This window comes from Cucurbita pepo, chromosome LG14 (assembly GCF_002806865.2).
Source record: "Cucurbita pepo subsp. pepo cultivar mu-cu-16 chromosome LG14, ASM280686v2, whole genome shotgun sequence".
Lineage (NCBI taxonomy): Eukaryota > Viridiplantae > Streptophyta > Magnoliopsida > Cucurbitales > Cucurbitaceae > Cucurbita > Cucurbita pepo.
In genome coordinates, this window is record NC_036651.1 from 2985328 (window position 1) to 3007976 (window position 22649).

The following is a 22649-nucleotide window of genomic DNA, read 5'->3' on the forward strand; positions in this document are numbered from 1 at the left end:
AAATAAAAATAGGAAAAAAAGAAAAGAAAAGAAAACATAAAATAGAACTTAAATAAAGGCGGAAAACGATCTAATTCTGTCTTTCCGGGGAGATGCAAAGTTTGGCGCTTCTTTCGCTCATTTGCCCTCCGCTTTTAATACAATTTACGAACAAAGTCAATGACTCGGATCTCGTCCATTTTATCGTCAAACAAACGCGATACGATCTTTTGGGAATAAATAGATATTGTTTTTTTTTTTTCCTGATTTTATATTTTATTCAACCGAATTTTCTAAATAATTAGGAAAATAAAATATTTTTTTTGGATGAGACAAATATTGTTTAAAAAGAAAAATAAGTTATCACACCTGATATTGTCCTCTTTGGGCTTTAGCTTTAAAATGCATATAGCTAGGGGAGAAGGTTTCCACACCCTTATAAACGGTGTTTTGTTCTCCTCCTCGACCAACGGGACATCACAAATATAATTTCGGTCTCCTCTGCTTCTTTCATTCGGTCTCCTCTGCTTCTTTCATTTTTTGGGATTCTCCATCTTGTTAGGTCTACGAGAGGCTGTGACAACGTATATTCATACTAAAGTTAGAAGTTCAAATTGTGCTTAAAAAAAGAGCTTGAAGATCCAATAGACTTTTACATAATCAACTCGAAACTGGGCTCTTAGAAGAGGCCCATTAAATTCAAAGATTGATAAAAGCACGTATAGACTTTTACCGACTCTCTGGTTCGATGGTTCACGACGTTCATGCAACTCTCATTTCCTACCACAGTTTGTCTCTTCATAAAACCAAACCCCATTTCACACGAGTTTCTTCTCATTTCTTCTGCATGTGCGTTTAGAATCATTGTCGAGTTTAATATGAACGAAGAGACTTGAAAATGTAGTAAAAGGAGCATTTTTGATTTCTTTAGCCAATGGCTAAGTTTCTCTGCAATTCTATGTAGTTTAGGTTGCATGTAGAATCATTCAAGCTTGACATGATCAATCTTGGTTGTGGAGTTATTAGAATCTCAAACCAGTGTTCTTGCGTTGAGATATTTGATCAACAAGAATCATTGAAGTTAGACATGATCAATCTTGCTTGTGGAGTGATTCGAATCTCAAACAATGTTCTTGCATTGAGATATTCGATCAACAAGGTAATCCGAATTTTACTCCCCTTGTAGTGATTTCCACATATCAAAGTTTCTGAGTAAAGTATCTATTTTGAATTCACGTTCGAGTAGGATAAAGTTGAAGTTGAACCTACAGGAAAATGAAACATATAAAAGAGTCGAAGGAATTAGAGAGAGAGCACGAGATTCAACCACTCGAAGAACTGATTATTAAGTAACCGAGGATAGAAAGAAGTAGAAGAAAAACGCGTTGGAAACTTTTGAAAAAAATGGTAGAATTGGGGACGTTTGATTTTTAGTGTAATAGTTTAATACGTCGTACAATTTGTTTGATTCAAACGTACGTGATTAAATTAGTATATAATATGTAGGTTTTATAAATTTGGGTTTATCATATGAATTTAAATACTAAATATGTGTATTTAAATTTGAGAAAAGTATACCATAAATTGGATGGTTATTTGTAACATACAAGCATCAATAAATGTTTGAATTATTCATCGTGTCATTTCGTTGAAATGCGTGACAAATTAATTGATTACCAATTTAGGTGAAAGAAAAATAATCAAATTTTAAATTTTAAAAAACTAATAATTTTTAAATACATCCCTTTAAAAATAAAAATAAAAAAGAAAATAAAAAAGAAATAATAGACTGTCAAATACGGCATGGGTGGCATGTGCAGAAGGAAACAGTGACCAGGAAGCATGCTAGTGGCCAGTGGGCCCCACTTTCGCATAACGGTCGTAAACCTTCACGACTTTTCCTGTTTACCGGCTTTCCCGGTTATCTCTCTCATATTTCCATAATTTCATTTAATCAGTTTTTTAAAATTATAAATAATAAAAATATATACTAAATCTAATTAATATTCTCATTTTATCTATTTTATCCATCTATTTAATTTCTTTTCCTAATTATACAATAAATAAATAAATAAATAAATAAATATATATATATATATATATATTTTAGACGACATGGGATCTCTGCAACCGAACTTGATCTATTGCAAAATATTGCACTGGTGTGGTGCTCGATCATCTGCACACACTCGCATGATATTAGATTTCAAGCAGCGTCGAGCTAAATAGGGGTGAACTGGCATGTCTAGCGAGTTGTAGTTCTATTCAGACGTGTTATAGTGAGACAGTCCCATATTAATTTATTAAACGACACAATGAAATATTAATTTATTTGGTAGGTGCGATTTTAATTTATTTTTTAAATAAAAATATAAAATTTTGTAATATTATTATTATTTTGTCGTTTTTGAATTTACCATATGTGTGTATAAAGATTTAAATTTGTGAACTTATCAAACATTAATATATAAAACTGAATTAATCCAGTTAGGTTTAATTTAAGCAAAAAAATTATAATATTGCTAAAACGTATATAAATGGATTAAAAAATAATAATAATTTAAAAATAAAATAAAATAATAAATAATTTACCCTATAAAATGATACTGCATTGGAGATTTGGATTCCCCCGTCCTCCATCGCTGAACTGCCTCTGTACCGTTCAGAGATTTCTCTTAATCGTCTTCTCCATTTCGCCCTTCGAGGAGGGAAAGGGAGATTCCTCTCTCTCTCTCTCTCTCTCTGCGAGCCTCTTTGAAGCCATTGAAGAAGAAGGCACTGAAAGCCTCTTGATCTGAGAGACGCATCGCAGAGAGAGATCGAGCCTCGGCACTACATTTCTTGCGATTCATAGCCTGAAGAAAGGAGAGGAGAAAATCACAGCACGATTCGGAGTCAAATGGCGGTTTCCAGGACGTCTTTTGGATTTGTTGCTGCGGCTGCGCTCATCTTTGCTATTTTCTTGCCGGTTGCTCAGCCTCAGTCCTTGGCTCCGGCACCCGCTCCCACCAGCGACGGTTAGTTCTCTTCTTAATTTCTATTTCTCTAAGTTTTGTTTTGTATTTTTGTTCTAGATCTGTGTGGACTGTTGATCTCTGGCTTGAAATGAGTTTTGTTTGTTTATTCTTTGTTTCCGGATTATTTTGAGAGTTTCAGTTTCTGAGTTACCAAAACATTGTTTCGGTTTCCGTTTCTTGATGAATTGTGATTAAAGATATTAAGCGCAAATCTTCACTTCTTTTCCCCTTTAGTTTTGATTGTTTGTTCAAGCCTTGGTGGATCTATTTTCCTACACGTATTTGTATTCTCAATTTTGCGAGAGGTCATTGGCATCAATTTGTGGACCAAATGTTAGAAATGACAAATAATACAGAAGCTATTTTCTTGTATTCGTAACAACAGCATAAAGTTATCTTATAGTTTCTATAAACTATTAATTTGCGAGTGTAATTAAACCTATTGCCATGATTATGCAAAGTAATTCTGTTTGCTATTTGGTTGGCCTGACTACTATTACGTTACCTTTTAGAACAAAGGTGTTTGGTCTTGATGTCTTATCCTCAGAAGTTCATTTTAAATAGTTCTTTGAAATGCAAAATCCTAAGGAATTAGGGTTGAAATTCATAGATTTCTTAGTGAACTTAATTGGTATCTTTAAAACGTCATTTCACAGGGACATCCATAGACCAAGGGATAGCTTATGTGTTGATGTTGGTGGCATTGGCACTCACATATCTCATCCACAACGCTGACTTATCCAACAGCTTCTAAAAGACTGTATCAAGCACTTGGAGAAAACCTCCTTTGATCAAAAGGGAAGGGAATTTAGTTAGAAATGCAAGTGGGGTTTGAGGGGACTGGATTTTTTTTTGTTTTTTTTTTTGCATATTGTAGTTCCTTTGGAACCTGTTTTGATCAAAGAGGAAGAGAATTTAGTTAGAAATGCAAATGGGTCTTGAGGGATTTGGATTCTTTTGCATATTGTAGCAGTTCCTTTGGTGTTTCTGTTTTGTTCTTATTTATAATGATGAAAGTCAGTTGGTGTGGTCTTGTATTGCTGTGTACAGTGTCCTGAGTTTGAATGCTACTCCTGGCTCCCTTTTCATGTTTGTTCTCCTTCTTTTATCTCTCTCATATTTGAATTTTTCGAACACGGTATAGCTCAATCCTGATCGTAATAGGGAGAACACGGGTATAGTTCAATCCTAATCGTAATTAGGGAGAACACGGGTATAGTTCAATCCTAATCGTAATTAGGGAGAATACGGGTATAGCTCAATCCTAATCGTAATTAGGAAGAACACGGGTATAGCTCAATCCTAATCGTAATTAGGGAGAACATCAGGAGTATAACTCAATCCTAATCGTAATCAAAAATTTAAATTCTCATATTTGTTAAAAAATAGTTTAATAAGGCTTTTCAAATTTTGAATTTGCATCTAGAATATTATATTCATATAAAAGGACAAATAGTAAGATCTATAAGATTCTAACCATTTTTTTTAGATCTAAATATAAAAAGTTGATGTTTTTTTTTTTTTTTTGCAATAGACAAGTTGCATTTGATTTGTCAAGTGGAATCTTAGTGGCATGCATCCAAATATATTAATAATAAATTAGACGAATTTTTAACTATATTTTTCCGACCAAAATTAAACCTTTTTTAATATATTGTGTGAAATTAAGATTTTAAATGATTATGAAACACTAAAACTTTACTGTTATTAACGTACATAATATTAGTCCAGATTTTATTTATTATAGTACCAAATATATTATATATTTTTTTAAAAAATTGCACAAATCTTAAAGCTACCCATTTAACTCTTGAACTGATGTTTGTCTAATAATTATAAAAATATCTCATTGAATTTTTTATTTTATATTTAATAAGTTAGTAACATATTTAGCCATTAGCCATTAAATAATTTTTTTTTTAATTATTAGAGATTAAAAAATGTTTAAATAATAATCATAATATAAAAAAGATTATAACAAAATTTAAAGAGACCAAAATGATATTTTAACTTATTATTAATCCATGAGAATATTTATTTTTATTTTTAAAAAAAATGTTTTCCCAATAATATAATTTTTGGAGACCAAATTTATAATTTAACCTAAACATTAATAATAATAAATAAATAAAGGATATACTTAAAATAGGTATGTTGGTGAAAAAAATAGGCCAAGTGATGAAAACAAACAAAACAAAGAAGCAGCAACCATTAACGGAGAAGAACAAACTAAATCCCTTTGCCTATTTCTCTCCTTTTTGTTCCCTTTTGATTTAGAGGAGAAACAACATTCATTTCTACGCTCCCTCTCTGATCTCTCTCTCTCTTAATCTCCAAAGAGAGAGCGGACCAAAATGGACAACTTTATGATGATCATGACGATGATAACGACAATGATGATGATGGGATCATCGGTGAATGCATTCACTCACATTGTGGGCGCAAGCCATGGCTGGAGAGTACCCGATAACGTTACATTCTACGATGAATGGGCTAAGCCTAGAACCTTCGGTGTCGGAGACAAACTCGGTATGTGTGTCTAAATCATGTGTCTGTTGTATCATTATGGAGAGTTGTGATTCCTAATATGTGTTTTTGGTGTTTTGTAGTTTTCCCGTATCGGCCTGGGGCGAACAACATAGTGGCGGTGAAGAAGGCGGACTACGAGGTATGTGGTGAGGAGAATGTGATAAACATGTACTATCTAGGGCCGACCATCCTGAACCTGACCGAGGCGGGGGACTACTACTACTTCGATGGAATTGGGAAGCATTGTGAGGCTGGGCAGAAGCTGCACGTCCAAGTGGGTTCGAAGGATGGCACTTCTGGTGCGGACCCATTGCCGTTTAACCTTGAAACTTTTGGGATTCACACGAGTTTGGATCCGAGCCAAAACGTAGCCCCGGCTGCAGCCCCAACCGCGGCCACCAAAGCATCCCATGCCAATGCCAATGCCTTGCTTGTTCCTACGGGATTGGCCGCCATTGCCATGTTTTTCTCCACCTTACTTTGATTTCCATTTATTGTGCCTTTTGCATATTTTAATGTTTCTTATTCAAATTTGATAATTTCTTATGTTTCCATACTTCAATCAAAAACCTATATATATATATATTATATATATAATTTTGTTCTCTCTTGGGATCTTTTTGTTTCTTCTCAAAATTATTATATTTGAGTAAGTTTTTACAAGTTACTCCGTTAACTCGATTCTTACGAGTAGATTTTTACGAGTTACTCCCTCGTGCCTCCCTCCCAAGGACAAGTTCTTACGAGTTACTCACCTATGCCCTCCCTCCTAAGGAAGGTTCTTACGAGTTACTCACCCATGCCCCTCTTCCAAGAGTATGTTTTTACGAGTTAGTTACTCACCTGTGCCCTCCCTCCTAAGGGAGATTCTTACGAGTTACTCACTAGTGCCCTCCCTCCTGAGGGAAATTCTCACGAGTTACTCACCTTGTGTCCTCCCTCATAAGGGAAATTTTCACGAGTTACTCACCTTGTGTCCTCCCTCCTGAGGGAGATTCTCACGAGTTACTCACCTTGTGTCCTCCCTCCTGAGGGAGATTCTTACGAGTTACTCACCCGTGCCCTTCCTCCTAAGAGAGATTCATTCGAGTTACTCACCTGTGCCCTCCCTCCTAAGAGAGATTCTTACGAGTTACTCACGTGTGCCCTCCCTCCTAAGAGAGATTCTTACGAGTTACTCACTTGTGCCCTCCCTCCCAAGGGAGATTCTGCTATTGGAAGCGCCACTTCCCATTTGTCTTGCATGTGTTAAACATGCCACCATGCCACTAAGCATGCTGCCAATATTTTAATAATTAATAATTTTTTTTAAAAAAAGAACAGAAAATTTAATTTGCATCGGGTTGACGGCGGCTCTTCAACTTGGCTATGGACGGTGGCAATGATTGGGCCAGGGGGAGCTGAAGAAGGCCCGTGATTGGGAGGTGGGGGGTATTGCTGACGTGTTAATTTCACACCTATCCAAAAATAATAATAATAATAATAACAAAAGGAAGGTCCACATCAGCGCAAGACCCCATTGCTTGATTCTGTGGGGATCCAATCACTATCAGAATATCTGCCACGTGGGTATGGGCAGGAACCAGAAGCAACAAGACCTGGGCCTGGGGGACCAGACGGCCCATTTGCAAGACGGTTGTACAGTAGATACAGACCATGTGATCGGACAGGAATAGTTGTCTGATGCTTACGTGTATGGTTAGGATTGAGTGTTGGTGGACCCAGCTGGCTAAGGGAGGAAATTCCCTGCGGCTGTTCTTCTGTACAATCTAACGCCTGACCGCCTTTTGGGCACCACCTTATATATATATATATATATATATATAATTATTATTATTATTTCAGTTTACCTAAAAAATAAAAAAAAAAAAAAAACTAACTAGTCTAATAAGGATGTTCTTTTTTTAAGTACATTTAAATTTTAGCTAAATTTAAAAAAAAATGCAGTTAGTTTGGAAATTTAATACGATTTTGAAAATAATGTTAAAAAGTAAATAACAAATAAAGAATTTCCACGTGGAAAATACTGTTTAATTATAGTATTATTTTTTATAAAAAAAAATTAAATAGTTATGAAAGATAACCTAAATTATTGAAATATATAGAATGTTTTTGGCATAAGTATTAGATTCAGTAGACATTTAATTTAAAAGCCCTTTAAATTACTTTTTAAGCATTTTTAAAAAAGTTTCAAAAACATTTTGATTATTATAACTTTTTTTACAAATTATTTATTAAAAAAAAGGCATCGAAAGAGAAACAAATAAGCATTTTAATTATAACTCATTTAGAAAAAAGAAAAAAAAAAGAACTAAATACTTTTTTTAAAAGTACTTTAAATTGTATTTTTAGCATTTTACTAAACACTTTATGACAGAAAATATAATTATTTTTAAATTTTATTTGAGATAATTAAATAATTAATAAAAATCATATAAAAAAAATTGGTGGGTGACATTCGGCTATTTGACAATGGAGCCACGTCAGACGTCTCTCGCACGTGTTTAGAGGTTATTTATTTTATTTATTTATTAAATGNTGTATCCTCTCTGGCACGTGTTTAGAGGTTATTTATTTTATTTATTTATTAAATGTGCGTGTCACGTGCACGTGCCAGTCCGTTAAAAGGAAAAGAGCTAAAGAAGTACACAAAATTTGTCCGTCACCGTTACTGTGACGGAAGATACCGTTTCATTTTTGATACACCATCGACAAATTACAAACCCNCTAGTCCGTTAAAAGGAAAAAGAGCTAAAGATAAGACGTACACAAAATTTGTCCGTCACCGTTACTGTGACGGAAGATACCGTTTCATTTTTGATACACCATCGACAANCCAGTCCGTTAAAAGGAAAAGAGCTAAAGAAGTACACAAAATTTGTCCGTCACCGTTACTGTGACGGAAGATACCGTTTCATTTTTGATACACCATCGACAAATTACAAACCCCAAAATTTACGAGAAATAAAAAAACTAATTAAAAAAAAGGAAAATGGGACACTCACAAAATTGCCGAAAATCCAACCTATTAAAAAAAATAAAAATTAAAAGAAAAAAACCTCAAAGCGCAAGAAGAGGGTCCGACCCGAATATGTCGCTGATGTCTTGGAAGGAATCTTTAACCGTATGCCACGTGGATAATCCAAACCCGAAACCGAACCCGAACCCGAAATCATCGGCCGGGTTAATGAACATACTACTGCCGTAGTCTCCCTTCAAAAAGCCGTCGTTGAGTGTCGTCTCGCCGAACAGAGACGGAACCGGCGGTCGGAAGTCGAAGATATCATTAGGGAAAAACGTATCGTAGTTTGAATGGAACGAGAATTCCGAAATCTTCTCCGGTTCGTCTCGGCCGGTTTCTTTTCCGGTTGTCGTTGTTGTTGAGGTTTTTCCGGATACGGCGTCGTTTGTCGATGGCGACGGGCAACGGAGAACGGAAGTCGGAGAGGACAGATTCTCGTTGGATTCCTCGGCCGAGACATAGCCAGAACTCGCCGCCGCGGTTTCCGGTGAGAACTTAGGCGGAGGAATGAAATTCGTTTGAGCGGTGGGTCCACGGAGTTGAATGGCAGCATTATCATAGACCATAGCGGCTTCTTCAGCCGTATTATATGTGCCTAACCAAACCCGTACTCGTCGTAAAGGATCTCTAATCTCAGCCGCCCATTTCCCCCATGGCCGTTGCCGTACGCCGCGGAATTTCTTACCTCCCGTCGGTTGCTGCTTCAATGGATCCCGATTAACCGCCGGAAACTTCGATTTCCCGCCGGTGGGTTTCTTGCGGCTACTCTTCACCGGCGAGGCCTCGATTGTAATCTCGTTAACGAATTTCTTAACTCGGCGACAAGCGTAGTCTTGTTCTTCATCATCACTAGAAGAGTCCGTGGCATCCGCGTCCATTACAGAAATCTTAACGACCTTAGGCGTCATTAATGGCGGAGAAACGAGTCTGGTCTGGCTACGATGTTCAGTGTACTTGATCGGCGGCAGAACAGGACTGGAGAACAAGTCCATTGGTTCCATGAAAAACAGAGGAAGAAGAACAGAGCAGATTCAGAGAGCTACCATTGAAAGCGAAATGCAAGTGAAATATAGAGATTGGGGAAAGAGGGTAAAAAGAGAAAAGAAAGGGGAAGATTCCATGGAAGAATAAAGGCAAAATTGAAGAACACGTGAAAGAGAAGCTGGGAGATTAATCAGCGACGTTACTCCACTTATTCGTTTGTGATTATAGTGATCATAAGAACAAAAAAGATTGAATAAACCGAAAAGAAAATTGCAGAAAAAGGCGATTAAGATGTAAACAGGAGAGGGAAAGAAATGGCGAAAACAGGAAGCGCAGAAGCATTCATTGAAGAGGGAAGAAAAGGGGAAAAGGAGGACATGAAAATGGAAATGGAAAAGGGAAATTTTCTGGGAAAATTGGAGGAAGTGGGAGAGAAAAAGAAAAGTTGGGTAAGAGCAGCTTTAGAAGAAAGAGAAGAGGAATAAATGCCCTTTTCCCTTAAACGCACTCACTCTGTTCTTTGAATTTCCTGGAAAGCGTCTGTAAATTTTCCCACTAAATTTTCCCGGAAAATGAGAAAGAAAATGGGAGAGTGAAGAAGGAGATAACAAAATCCCAGCGAATAACCAAACCTCCCTGTTTTATAGGATCCCTTTTCCCTTCTTATTCGCGTAGTTGCAGCCATTTTTTATAACAGAAACGGTTAAATAGGGGCAATTTTGTAAATGTCTACGTGCCATTTGGACTTTAGTATAATTAATTTTTTTAAATAAAAAACTAACTGAGATTAATTCTATAATAATTTTTTAGCGTAGTGAATCAAAATTAAATGTAACATAATTAAAATTTTAAATTACTATATATTGTTGAATTGATAATAATTAATTGTATTATANATTAATCAGCGACGTTACTCCACTTATTCGTTTGTGATTATAGTGATCATAAGAACAAAAAAGATTGAATAAACCGAAAAGAAAATTGCAGAAAAAGGCGATTAAGATGTAAACAGGAGAGGGAAAGAAATGGCGAAAACAGGAAGCGCAGAAGCATTCATTGAAGAGGGAAGAAAAGGGGAAAAGGAGGACATGAAAATGGAAATGGAAAAGGGAAATTTTCTGGGAAAATTGGAGGAAGTGGGAGAGAAAAAGAAAAGTTGGGTAAGAGCAGCTTTAGAAGAAAGAGAAGAGGAATAAATGCCCTTTTCCCTTAAACGCACTCACTCTGTTCTTTGAATTTCCTGGAAAGCGTCTGTAAATTTTCCCACTAAATTTTCCCGGAAAATGAGAAAGAAAATGGGAGAGTGAAGAAGGAGATAACAAAATCCCAGCGAATAACCAAACCTCCCTGTTTTATAGGATCCCTTAACACCCGTATTTCAAGAAAACCCGGTCCAACCCCCAACTTCCAATAGTACACGCGCACACACTCACACGCGCCGCCATTGTCGGGGGGGGGGGGGGGNGGATATTTTCACGAGTTGCCGCAAAAACAGGGGAGGTAAGATTACGACACGTGGCAGATGAGGACTGAAGAAGTGGGAGATCCAACGGAGCTGGAGGGACGAGAGTGGGTGCTGACTGGGCAAAAGATTTGTTATGGAAATTAGCGATTCAAANTACTACTTTCTGTCTTAAAAATCCTATTCAACCAAATCTTATCTATAGCGGTATAGGAGACAAAAAAAAAAAAAAAAAAAAAAAAAAAAAAAAAAAAAAAAAAAAAAAAAAAANAAGTGATATTTTTGTTGACTGAGACGATTTCGTCCTAAAACTAAATTGAATCTTAACTATTTTTTTTAATTACCATTTATTATGCTTTCGGTTATTCTTTTNAGGTGATATTTTTGTTGACTGAGACGATTTTGTCCTAAAACTAAATTGAATCTTAACCATTTTTTTTTAATTACCATTTATTATGCTTTCGGTTATTCTTTTNTATAACCCACCTAGCTAGTAATTACTAGATGTGTCATGGACCATTTGATTAGCAACAAAGTGAAATAATAAAAAAATACGTATGAATTACGAAATTGGTTTTGATTATCCAGAACGGTGAAAGATTTCACTTTAAGTATTGAAATTTGAAGTTTATTTTAAAATAATCCTTAAGGCCTTTGTTGTTAAACTCGTAGACGAAAAGTCTACGCAAGTACGAAAAAGTAATTTCGAGGATTAAGGATTGAAAAAGCTATATATATATATATATTGCATCAGTTAGATTACGGAACAAAACATTTATTATAAGATTGTGGAAATTTCTCTCGCTTTTTTAAACTTTGAGGGAAAGTCGAAAGAGGACAATGTCTATCGAGAGTGGGTTTGTGCTGTTACAAATGGTATCAGAGCCAAACACCGNTTTCAAATTTTAGATATTTAAAATCTTTAAAAATTCGTAATTATCTAATTAAAGGGTTAAATAATGGTTATAAAAATAAAATAGAAGGGCAATTTTGTAAAATGAGTAGTGAATGGAAGTTTTTAAGAGACCGTTATGGTGTCAGCNTTAAAGGGTTAAATAATGGTTATAAAAATAAAATAGAAGGGCAATTTTGTAAAATCAGTAGTGAATGGAAGTTTTTAAGAGACCGTTATGGTGTCAGCAAAGTGTAACGTGGGAGGCAGCCTTGAATTTGGCGCCATTTTTAAGTACCCACATCGTCACCCCCTTTTCTTTTTCAAATAAAATTAAATTAATTTCATAATAATTAGAAGAGAAATATTCCTGTGCTTCGCATCCCACGCATACTTAAAAACTGTTATTATTGTTTACATATAATTAGAATCTTAAAAAAAAAAGAAGCTAATTATAATTAATTTGGCTGAAATGTAAAGAGTGAGAATCGACAGAAACGACGCCGTTCTGCACTTTTTACTGATTTACCCTCCCTCNCGAGTGATATGTCAGCGAAGACATTGGACCCTCAAGGAGGGTGGATTGCGAGATCCCACATCAATCGAAGATAAAAACTCATTCCTTATAAAGGTGTGAAAATCTATCTCTAGTGAACATGTTTTAAAACCTTACATGAGGAAAAGCCTACACCTCTCCCTAGTTTTAAAACTGCCTATAAACGAGAGCTCAAATAAGACAATATCGGTTGTTAGTAGTGGGTTTGGATTGATTGTTAACCGTAGGTTTCGACTGTTACTTAAAAAGACAAAATTAAGGGAAATGAGAATCGAGGCAGCAAAGAAATGGAATTAAAAAGGGAGTGTCTTTTGGTAAGCAAGTTGTGAAATACAAACATATAATAAGAAAACAAAGGAAGAAGAACATGGGATTCGACAAAATCCTTTGTTTTTGTTCTCACATCATAATTAATGGACACAAACTACAAGAAAATATTGCTTTTTGTTTTTTGTTTTTTTCTTTTTTGTTTCAATTGGTGGCTTTTGGGTTCTATAATCTTTGGTCACAACTCAAATTTTGCATACTTATTGAGCCACAAAACGTGCACAAACAATAAGGTAAGACTACCCGTCACCTGATTTCAACATTTCAATACAATTCAATACGTAATTTAAAACGCTCCTTAAAAATTAAATAATTATTATANTCACAATTATCTACAAAATAATAATTTTTTTTAAAGAAAAAAAAAAAAGAAAAAGAAAGTATGTCAATAAATATGGTATCAACTATCACCGTGAATTGAAAGATTTTCTTTTTCTTTATTTAAAATCGAACATTTGACCAATAAAAAAAGATTAAATTGGGTTGAATTAATTAATAACATTTTTTTTTTTAAATAAAGGAAATTAGTCCCGCTTAAAAAATGGATGATATTTAAATTAGATTAGTTAGGAGAAGATTGAGGTGGGCCCCACTGAAGCTGACCTTCACACCTTTCGAGTACACAAAATTTGTACTTCCCACGTGTCACCAGCACGTGACGCCCTTTTTTTTTTTTTTTTTTTTTTTTTACATTTAAAAAAAAACGTTTCGACTAATATTTATTTTTTATTGATTTTTTTTTCAATATATTTAGATAATGTATTTTCTTACATATGAGAATTATTATAATTATTTAATAAAGTTTCATAAATTAATTCTTGTTTAAAAAATAAAACCAAAGGTCATAAACGTAATTTCCAGTGGGCATTTTTTTAATAATAAAAATAAAATTAATTTTGAAAGGGAAAATTTTCAAATCATCACATACATACATACATACATGTATGTGACAACTATAGTATATCACAGTTCAGTAATTTGATTAGAACAAACCACATAATTACTTACCTACCATATACACCATTTATAAACTTCAATGGCTTTACCGGGATCTCGACCAGGCTCGATCCTTTCTTCTTTACATGACCTTACGGGTTGGGTCAGGTCGGGTTGGGTTGGGTCGTTAACTCGAGGGGAGGATGGATAGTTCCAAACGGCCAGTCCATTCCTCACCTGGCTTCAATGTAATAGGTTTCTCAATTGCAGCTCCATCAACACATAGCATTTGTTTGTAGTCTTCGTCCCCGAGATCGACGATGGATTTCGATTTCTTCTCCCATGGATTCCACACCACTGCATGATCAGAAACAAGAATTCAAACAACCATCTTGTTCTTATTAAGGAAGCTGCTTGGCTATATTGCTTAAAATCAGAGGGGATTGATAATATTACCAACATCTGGAAGTCCTTCCTTTCTTATAACAAATGTGCGTTTTCGTTCATGATCAAGCACGGCGACGAGATCTGAAGAACTAAGATAAACCCGATCGATCTGCCGGGCGAACGAATAGTTAATGAAGGGACTAGACTTTTGAACCAATATCAACTTGGAGTTTAAGTACAATTGGGTTATTATTAGCTTTTACCTCGGATTCAAACGTTAAGGCGTCTCCTTGCTCGGTGAACCGTTGTTTATCGCATAAGTTGTCGAGATAGTCGAGAATCTCAAGCCCCTCGACCCTTACCTCACTGTAAGAACACAGTAGATAGTGTCATTGGAAACCATCACAGAAGAGTATGCAAAGAGCTACTCATACCTGATATCAGAAATGGAGAAATATGTGTGGAATGCAATGGAGAAACTGAAAGGCTTGCAATTGATATTACGAATTCGTGATATTAAAGTGAGATTGCCATCTGCTGTCAAACAGATCTTGAGTCTGAATTCAAAACTGTTGGGAGAAACAAAAAAAAGTTGTTGTTATCTTGAGCTTCATAATCTGGGTTTGAAAGGAGACAATCAATTCATTTCTAACCTATGTGGCCATATTTTCAGATCGTCTTCAGACGGTTTAAGAAGCAAATCGATGCAGGATTTGTCTTTGATTTCGCCACGAGTAAGAGGAGGAGGGTTATCGTCGATTTTCCAAATCTTGTTTCGAGCAAACCCGTGCTGCTCGAGGTTTCCACGAGCCCCAAACTACATATATAATGAAACAAATCAATAAAATTAATGTAAACGTGTAACAGCTCAATTCCACCGCTTGCAGATATTGTCCTCTTTGGGCTTTTCTTTCTGAGTTTCCCCTCAAGGTTTTAAAACGCGTTTGCTAGTGAGAGGTTTCCACACCTTTATAAGAAATGTTTCGTTCCTCTCTCTAACTGATGTGGGATCTCACAATCCACTTCCTTTAGGGCCCAACGCCCGGTGTCTGGCTCTGATACCATTTGTAACAACCCAAGCCTACCGCTAGCAGATATTGTCCTCTTTGGGCTTTTCCCTCAAGGTTTTAAAACGCGTCTGCTAGGGAGAGGTTTCCACACCTTTATAAGAAATGTTTCGTCCCCCTCTCCAACTGATGTGGGATCTCACAATCCACCCCCTTTGAGGTTCGCGTCCTCACTGACACACCGCCCGGTGTCTAGCTCTGATACCATTTGTAACAGCCCAAGCCTACCGCTAGTAGATATTGTCCTATTTGGACTTTCCCTTCTGGGCTTCCCCTCAAGGTTTTAAAACGCGTCGGCTAGGAAGAGGTTTTCATACCTTTATAAGAAATGTTTCGTTCCCCTCTCCATCCGATGTGGGATCTCACAATCCACCCTCTTGGGGCCCAGCGTTCTCGCTGGCACACCGCCCTATGTTTGGCTTTGATACCATTTGTAATAGCTCAAGCCCACCGCTAACATATATTATCCGCTTTGGTCTGTTACGTATCACTGTCAGTCTCAATAGTTACATTAGGTAATACGAACCAAATTAGGGGAGAAACATAAATAAGCACTACATACCTGCGGAAAACAGATTGGAATTCCTCCTCTCACAGCTTTTGGTGGCTTGAAAACTGCCTACAATGGAGAAGAAAGGAAATGCTAAGTTTTTATACATGTTATTTACAATTGTGAGAATCGAGACTCGACTCGACCCGACCCGACCAATTACGAGAGATCGAAGAAAGTTAATCTAAGCCATGAAATCAAACCAGAGCAAACAAAACAAAAATGACACTGAAACAACAGTTCTTTGCCTAGCAATGAGTAGCATTTCAAGGGCTTTTGTTTCTGCTTAGGCTTTGGCGAGTTGAAGAACTAGAAGATGAGATTACCTTAGTACTGGTAAACAATAATTCTTCACCTTTTTCAGTTTTCCATGAAAGAACTTGGCCTCCATGCAAGCTAACCTGAATTATTGATACAGCAATAAAGAACACATCAAGAACAAGAACAGTTATTTCCTTTATGATTTTGTGTGATAGCAATTTTGTTGTTTATTTTCTGAAAATAAGCTTATGAACTTACTTGTTCCTATGTATCCTTCATTAAAATTTTCAGATTTCAATAGATATTAGCTGAGTTTCAAAAACAAAATCGGATTTCTGAAATTCGGGTACAATTCAAGACAGTATCTTTCAACGGTCAAGTCTATAGTAAGGCATAATTTTCGAAAACATGAAACAAAAACACTCTCGAACAAGCCTAAAAACTTCGTTTTTATGATTTGGTTAATTTCATTGGATCTCCTCCATTACACTTGATGATCTAATGTAAAGGTTTCACGGGATAACATTTTGCCCCACCGCTAGTAGATATTGTCTTCTTTGGGCTTTCTCTTCTAGACTTCCCCTCAAGGTTTTAAAACGCATCTATTAGGGAGAGGTTTCCACACCCTTATAAGCAATGCTTCGTTCTCCTCTCCAACCGATATGGGATCTCACAATCCACCCCTTTGGGATCCCAGCGTCCTCGCTGGCACCGCCCGGTATCTAGCTCTGATACCATTTGTAACAGCTCAAACCCACCACTAGTAGATATTGTCCTGTTTGGGCTTTCTCTTTCAGGCTTCCCCTCAAGGTTTTAAAAAGCATCTACTAGGGAGAGGTTTCCACACCCTTTTAAGCAATGTTTTGTTCTCCTCTCCAACCGATGTGGGATCTCACAATCCACCCCTTTGGGATCCCAGCGTCCTCGCTGGCACCGCCCGGTATCTAGCTCTGATACCATTTGTAACAGCTCAAACCCACCACTAGTAGATATTGTCCTCTTTGGGCTTTCTCTTCCAGGCTTCCCCTCAAGGTTTTAAAACGCATCTATTATGGAGAGGTTTCCACACCCTTATAAGCAATGCTTCGTTCCCCTCTCCAACCGATGTGGGATCTCACAATCCACCCCCTTGGGAGTCCAGCGTCTTCACTGGCACCACCCGGTATCTAGCTCTGATACCATTTGTAACAGCTCAAGCCCACCACTAGTAGATATTGTCCTGTTTGGGCTTTCTCTTTCAGGCTTCCCCTCAAGGTTTTAAAAAGCATCTACTAGGGAGAGGTTTCCACACCCTTTTAAGCAATGTTTTGTNTTCCCCTCAAGATTTTAAAACGCGTCTACTAGGAAGAGGTTTCTACACCCTTATAAGCAATGCTTCGTTCCCCTCTCCAACCGATATGGACATCACATTCAGATTCTCAATACTAGGAAGAAACATCACAAAGACCATGTACATAATATACCACTCATATACACATAATCAGAAAGCGACACGACAAAGCTATCGATCTGTTAAACTATAAACAACATCACAGCAACTCAGTCATAATCAAAGTGATCAAAACTTTCCAAGCTTCTAGGACTAAACAGAGAAAATGGTCGAAATCCAATACTAAACTTATAATTTAAAGTAGAATCCTATACTGTAAAATAGATGAATAATAAAAGGGATATGGTACCCTTGCTGAAGCTCCACGAGAGTTCCTAAGCAGCACTTGGTCCACACCATTCTTGTCTTTGGCAACTTCAACTGCTGGTTTCTGGTTACTGGCCGCCCCAGAATGATCCATTCCAAAAACACAACGAGGAAATTAATAAAGCAAAAACAAATACAAATCTCTCACTCTCTCTTTTTTTGCTCCCCTTCCCTTCTCTAAAAGGATGAACAACGCTGAAGAACAGCAAACTAATTGAAATAACTAAGAGGATGAACAGAAATTTGCAATATCTCAGAAGCAGATGAGAAATTTAAGCTTTACCCTCGAGGCTTCAACACACTTTCTTGTGACAAACCATTTCTCCCGTGAATTTAAACCAAAATCCCACCCACCCACTACAACAACTAGCCCCAAATTTCCCCCACCAGAAAGTTTCTAATACCACGAATTTTCCAAAATCCACCGACAAAAGCAATAAACAAGATTCAAACCCTTTAATCATAAAGCATATAAGAATCAAAAGAACACCAATCCATGCGAAGAACCGCTAATCGATTGCGTAACAGTAACCCCCAAAGAACCCAAGAAACTGATGAACAGATAACTTCGAACAGTGCCAATTTCGAGGTCAAAAACCATTAATGGAGAAAAGAATCGATGATCATCAAAGACGAGAAATCCCGAACCCCAACACGAAGGAAGACAAATCTCGAATCGATACAACCGCCCAAGTTATAACGAAAAATCAAAGGGTCAAATGAACAAGAGTTCAGATCCTCATCGTCCTGTTAAAGGATGGGATGAATAGGAAGTATCGAGGATGGCGATTGACTGAAATAAACAAATACCCACTTGCAGATGAGAGACGAAAAACGTATAATTACGGTAAGGAAGCAAAAGGGTGAAGGTAGCCGCCATTACTATTGCTGGGTTTCAGCCATGGCCTTTGAATTTTGATTTTGGAAGTGTAGTGGCTGCCACAAAATACAGCTTTGGTAGGCCCTTTCTTTAAATTTGATTCCTAATACCGGAATTAACGACCTTTTAGACATAATTAATTAACATAATCAAAGCTTTTGTTACACCTTGTCATTCTCATCATACGTAATTAATTAAAATTATTTTTGTTGGATGAATTTCGTTGATTTTTATTTTTATTAATGTTTTTTTTAATTAAATATAGAAATTTTTTTGGGGTTGAATTAGAAGGATAATTAAAAAAAATTATATTAAATATTTATTATATATCAAATTAAAAGCTAAAAAATTCAGAATTTTTTGACTTTCGATAACCGTCACCAGGCATGCGTGAGAGCAATTGTCGCAGGAATGCCTTAAGGTGCTTCAATCACTTTCTACGGGACGGAGATGGAGTGCTAAATGAGTATAGCAGTTATCAATAGAGTTGTCTATAGTGGCATGCTAAAGCAACAAATGTGCCCACTGTCACTGCAATTAACAAATAATAGTAAGAGGTCAAACTCGTCTAATTCATTGGAATGAATTGGTATGCCCTAAACCCGACGTAATTGAGAATTTTAATATATTAAAGATAAAATTGAAAATTTTAAAGGCTAAGGGGACTATTTTGCAATATTTTATTTTATTTTTATGAATTTTAATTTTTTTTCTTAGTTGAAAATTTAATCACAATATTACTTTCCATCTCAAAACGTCGTCGTTTGAAAGGGCATTCCTAAGTACAGCCGCCTGAAACAGAAGCAAATTTTAGGTCAATAAATAATAATTCCTTTTCCAAAATTAAAAAGAAAAAAGAAAAAAGAAAAATTAAATCAGTGACCCTTCGCAGCCTCGACGAGTCCGTCAAGATATTTTCTTGGTCCGTTTAATCCAATTTAATTTTTAATATAAAAATTAAAAAACACTTTTTTCTTTTTCTTTTTGCGTTCAATTTATTTATCTATCTTCTTCTTCTTCATCTTCATCTTCATCATCCAAACAGCGGCCTCCACTTCTGACCTCGGCGCCTCCGTCTCTTTCTCACTCATCACTTTTTCTCTCTCTCCTCTCCATTTCCGAGCTACGATGGAAGCTTCTGCAGCTCTTTCTCGCATAGGCCTTGCTGGCTTGGCCGTCATGGGCCAAAACCTCGCTCTCAACATCGCCGAGAAAGGCTTCCCTATTTCCGTCTACAATCGTACCACTTCCAAGGTCGATGAGACTGTAGATCGCGCCCATAACGAAGGTAATCTCCCTCTGTTTGGTCAGTACAATCCTCGCGATTTTGTTCTATCTATTCAGCGCCCTAGATCGGTTATTATCCTCGTTAAGGCTGGCTTGCCTGTCGATCAGACCATTGCTGCGCTGTCCGACCACTTGGAGCCTGGTGATGCCATCATTGACGGTGGTAATGAGTGGTATGAGAATACTGAGCGTCGGATTGCGCAGGTTTCTGATCGGGGGATTCTGTATCTTGGGATGGGGGTTTCTGGTGGTGAAGATGGTGCTCGCCATGGGCCGTCGTTGATGCCTGGAGGGTCTTTTCAGGCTTATTCTAATGTTGAGGATATTCTGAAGAAGGTAGCTGCTCAAGTCGACGATGGTCCTTGCGTTACTTACATAGGTGAAGGGGGTTCGGGTAATTTCGTTAAGATGGTGCATAATGGTATTGAATATGGCGATATGCAGCTGATTTCCGAGGCCTACGACGTTTTAAAACACGTTGGAGGGTTATCGAATTCTGAATTGGCTGATATTTTCTCTGAGTGGAACAGGGGGGAGCTGGAGAGCTTTCTAATTGAGATATCAGCCGATATCTTTAAAGTTAAAGATGAACATGGTGATGGTGAATTAGTGGACAAGATTTTGGACAAGACTGGGATGAAAGGAACTGGGAAATGGACTGTGCAGCAAGCTGCTGAGCTTTCCATCGCAGCGCCAACGATTGCAGCGTCGTTGGATTGTAGGTACTTGAGTGGGTTGAAGGAGGAGAGGGAAAGTGCGGCTGAGGTGTTGAAGGAGGCGGGTCTAAATGACAGCGTGGGGTCAGTGAGGAGTGGGATTGACAAGAAGAAATTGATTGAAGATGTAAGGCAGGCTTTGTATGCCTCCAAGATTTGCAGCTATGCTCAGGGAATGAATTTGCTGAGGGCTAAGAGCTTGGAGAAGGGATGGAACTTGAATTTGGGAGAGTTGGCAAGGATTTGGAAAGGTGGGTGCATCATAAGAGCTGTGTTCTTGGACAGGATCAAGAAGGCATATCAGCGCAATCCTAACCTTGCAAGCTTGTTGGTGGATCCCGAGTTCGCCAGAGAGATGGTGCAGAGGCAGGCTGCTTGGAGAAGGGTGGTTGGGTTGGCCATATCGGCGGGGATCAGCACTCCAGGTATGTGTGCTAGCCTTGCCTATTTCGATACGTACAGGCGCGCTAGGCTGCCTGCCAATCTTGTGCAAGCGCAGAGAGACCTGTTTGGGGCTCATACATATGAGCGAGTGGATCGCCAGGGCTCCTTCCACACAGAGTGGACAAAGCTCGCTCGCAATGCTGGCGCTGGTGCTAGCATTCTCAAGTGAGCTTTTGAGCTGCCCATTTGGTTGGTTTTCTTTCTTTGCTTCAATTGGGTACAAATTTCCAACTTGATTTTGCTTGCCCATTTCAAAAATTGGTAGTTTTTCTTCTTTGTATCACAATCTGGACAGTCTTCCATGCTTCTTAGGGGAGTAGATAGCAGATAGTTTTACTGGCTTCAAGTATTTGCTATAAATAATAATTAATAAGGAAAAATAGGAAGAAAAAAAAAAAAAAAAAAGAAAGAAAGAAAGAAAGAAAGAAAGAAAGAGAGAAGAAGCAGTAAGGATGGCCATTAAGTTGTATTGTGTTAGTTCTCTTTACATCTCCTTGTACTTCAAATTGAAGGAATTTCCCTTTTGTTTAATCATTAGTCTTGTTATTCTTCCATTAATGCTGCGTGAAAATATTGAAATTCTGATTATTTCAATCTGGCATCTGATCTTGGATGAATTAGAGCGTGTTTGATTTAGACCTTAAAATGGTTTATCTCTTATGTATGGTTTAACAAATTGAGGTAAACTAAGGGACGGTGATTCAAACCCATATTGTAATGTATAGTTGAATTAGAATATGGTTCTAGTTAGGCTAGAAAGTGGATGAAAATAAGGCTAAGGAAAACTTGAATTCTCAGAAACTGGCATTACTCTGTAGAACCAATTCTTCATCAGCTTGTGTTATCCATTACCTGAATCTATTTCGTTTTCAAAGCTATGATAGAAACCATTGTTAGAGGAACACGACTCTCCACAATGGTATGATATTATCCACTTTGACACGACTCTCTACAATTGTATGATATTGTCCAATTTGAGCATAAGCTCACATGGCTTTGCTTTGGATTTTCCCCAGAAAGGCCTCACACTCATGGAGAGAGTATTTTTTTATTATAAATTCATGATTATTTCCTAAATTAAGACGCATGACCCTATTTTCTCATCAAACCCTGCACATCTAGTGTGACGATTTGCCTAAAGGTAATTTCAGGTTTCGGAAGTGTATTTCTTTGTGGCTTTCCATCGTGTTGATACCGAGTTTTGTGATGTCGCGTTGAAACCCATGAATCGAATGAGTGGAGTTAGGAATGAGAAGCCTGGAATTTTGAAGTAGGAAGAAGAAGCCCAGTTGCTGAAGTTTTGGTACACTTCTACCAATTTTCTAACGCGGGGCACCGACAAGGTGTTCGATGAAATGCCAAAATGACTGAAATTAGCTTCTTCTCCCACAGCCTCCGGAGAGATTTGCCGGGAGGCTGGCTCAGTAAAAAGCGCCCATATACGGCCTGCGTCGAACCAAGGTCCTAAGCGCCTGTATACGGCCTGCGTCGAACCAAGGTCCTAAGCGCCCGTATACGGCCTGGGTCAAACCAACGCCATGAAGGCCGTAGCTAACTGACCATCTATATAAAAAGAATCTTTTATAATTTTTAAATTATCACGTCCTTTATATAATGCTAATGGTTTTTGTTTTCATATATTTTATTTCTAACAAAT

General features: G+C 37.3%; 5 protein-coding genes and 1 long non-coding RNA gene across 8 annotated transcripts in view; 3 read left to right on the forward strand and 3 right to left on the reverse strand.

Moving 5' to 3' along the window:
* The window catches only part of LOC111810399 (golgin subfamily A member 6-like protein 22), a 9418-nt gene extending 9239 nt beyond the window's left edge, over window positions 1–179 (reverse strand). The window contains exon 1 of the mRNA XM_023697105.1: window positions 142–179. Within this exon, the coding sequence (XP_023552873.1) occupies window positions 142–179 (38 nt within the window). The remainder of the gene's footprint in view (window positions 1–141) is intronic.
* Window positions 180–2614: 2435 nt separating this feature from the next.
* LOC111809741 lies at window positions 2615–4089 on the forward strand. The gene is made up of 2 exons (XR_002817294.1): window positions 2615–2996; window positions 3653–4089. It is a non-coding gene; the product is annotated as an uncharacterized LOC111809741 (long non-coding RNA).
* Window positions 4090–5382: 1293 nt separating this feature from the next.
* Window positions 5383–6009, forward strand: LOC111810400 (stellacyanin-like). The gene is made up of 2 exons (XM_023697106.1): window positions 5383–5525; window positions 5606–6009. Exons 1-2 carry the CDS (start codon window positions 5390–5392, stop codon window positions 6007–6009), a joined length of 540 nt encoding a protein of 179 aa, XP_023552874.1. The 5' UTR covers window positions 5383–5389.
* A 2393-nt stretch (window positions 6010–8402) lies between these two features.
* LOC111810595 (ethylene-responsive transcription factor CRF2-like) lies at window positions 8403–10151 on the reverse strand. The gene has a single exon (XM_023697325.1). The coding sequence runs from the start codon at window positions 9546–9548 to the stop codon at window positions 8586–8588; it is 963 nt and encodes a 320-aa protein (XP_023553093.1). The 5' UTR covers window positions 9549–10151; the 3' UTR covers window positions 8403–8585.
* A 3554-nt stretch (window positions 10152–13705) lies between these two features.
* On the reverse strand, window positions 13706–18583 carry LOC111810626 (putative glucose-6-phosphate 1-epimerase). 3 transcript variants are annotated; one of them, XM_023697359.1, is made up of 9 exons: window positions 18549–18583; window positions 17649–17736; window positions 16035–16109; window positions 15721–15777; window positions 14745–14908; window positions 14526–14660; window positions 14355–14457; window positions 14161–14260; window positions 13706–14061 (listed from the first exon to the last, which is right to left on the reverse strand). In XM_023697359.1, the coding sequence occupies exons 1-9, from the start codon at window positions 18566–18568 to the stop codon at window positions 13892–13894; spliced, it is 912 nt and encodes a 303-aa protein (XP_023553127.1). In that variant the 5' UTR covers window positions 18569–18583; the 3' UTR covers window positions 13706–13891. The 3 variants fall into 3 exon arrangements, with proteins under 3 accessions (XP_023553127.1, XP_023553128.1, XP_023553126.1); XM_023697360.1 differs by lacking the exon at window positions 18549–18583 and adding an exon at window positions 17949–18542 and having other exon boundaries at window positions 16064–16109; XM_023697358.1 differs by lacking the exon at window positions 18549–18583 and having other exon boundaries at window positions 17649–18542.
* Window positions 18584–19537: 954 nt separating this feature from the next.
* Window positions 19538–21550, forward strand: LOC111810159 (6-phosphogluconate dehydrogenase, decarboxylating 2, chloroplastic-like). Its single transcript, XM_023696759.1, has one exon. It carries the CDS (start codon window positions 19674–19676, stop codon window positions 21159–21161), a length of 1488 nt encoding a protein of 495 aa, XP_023552527.1. The 5' UTR covers window positions 19538–19673; the 3' UTR covers window positions 21162–21550.
* The last annotated feature ends 1099 nt before the right edge of the window (window positions 21551–22649 follow it).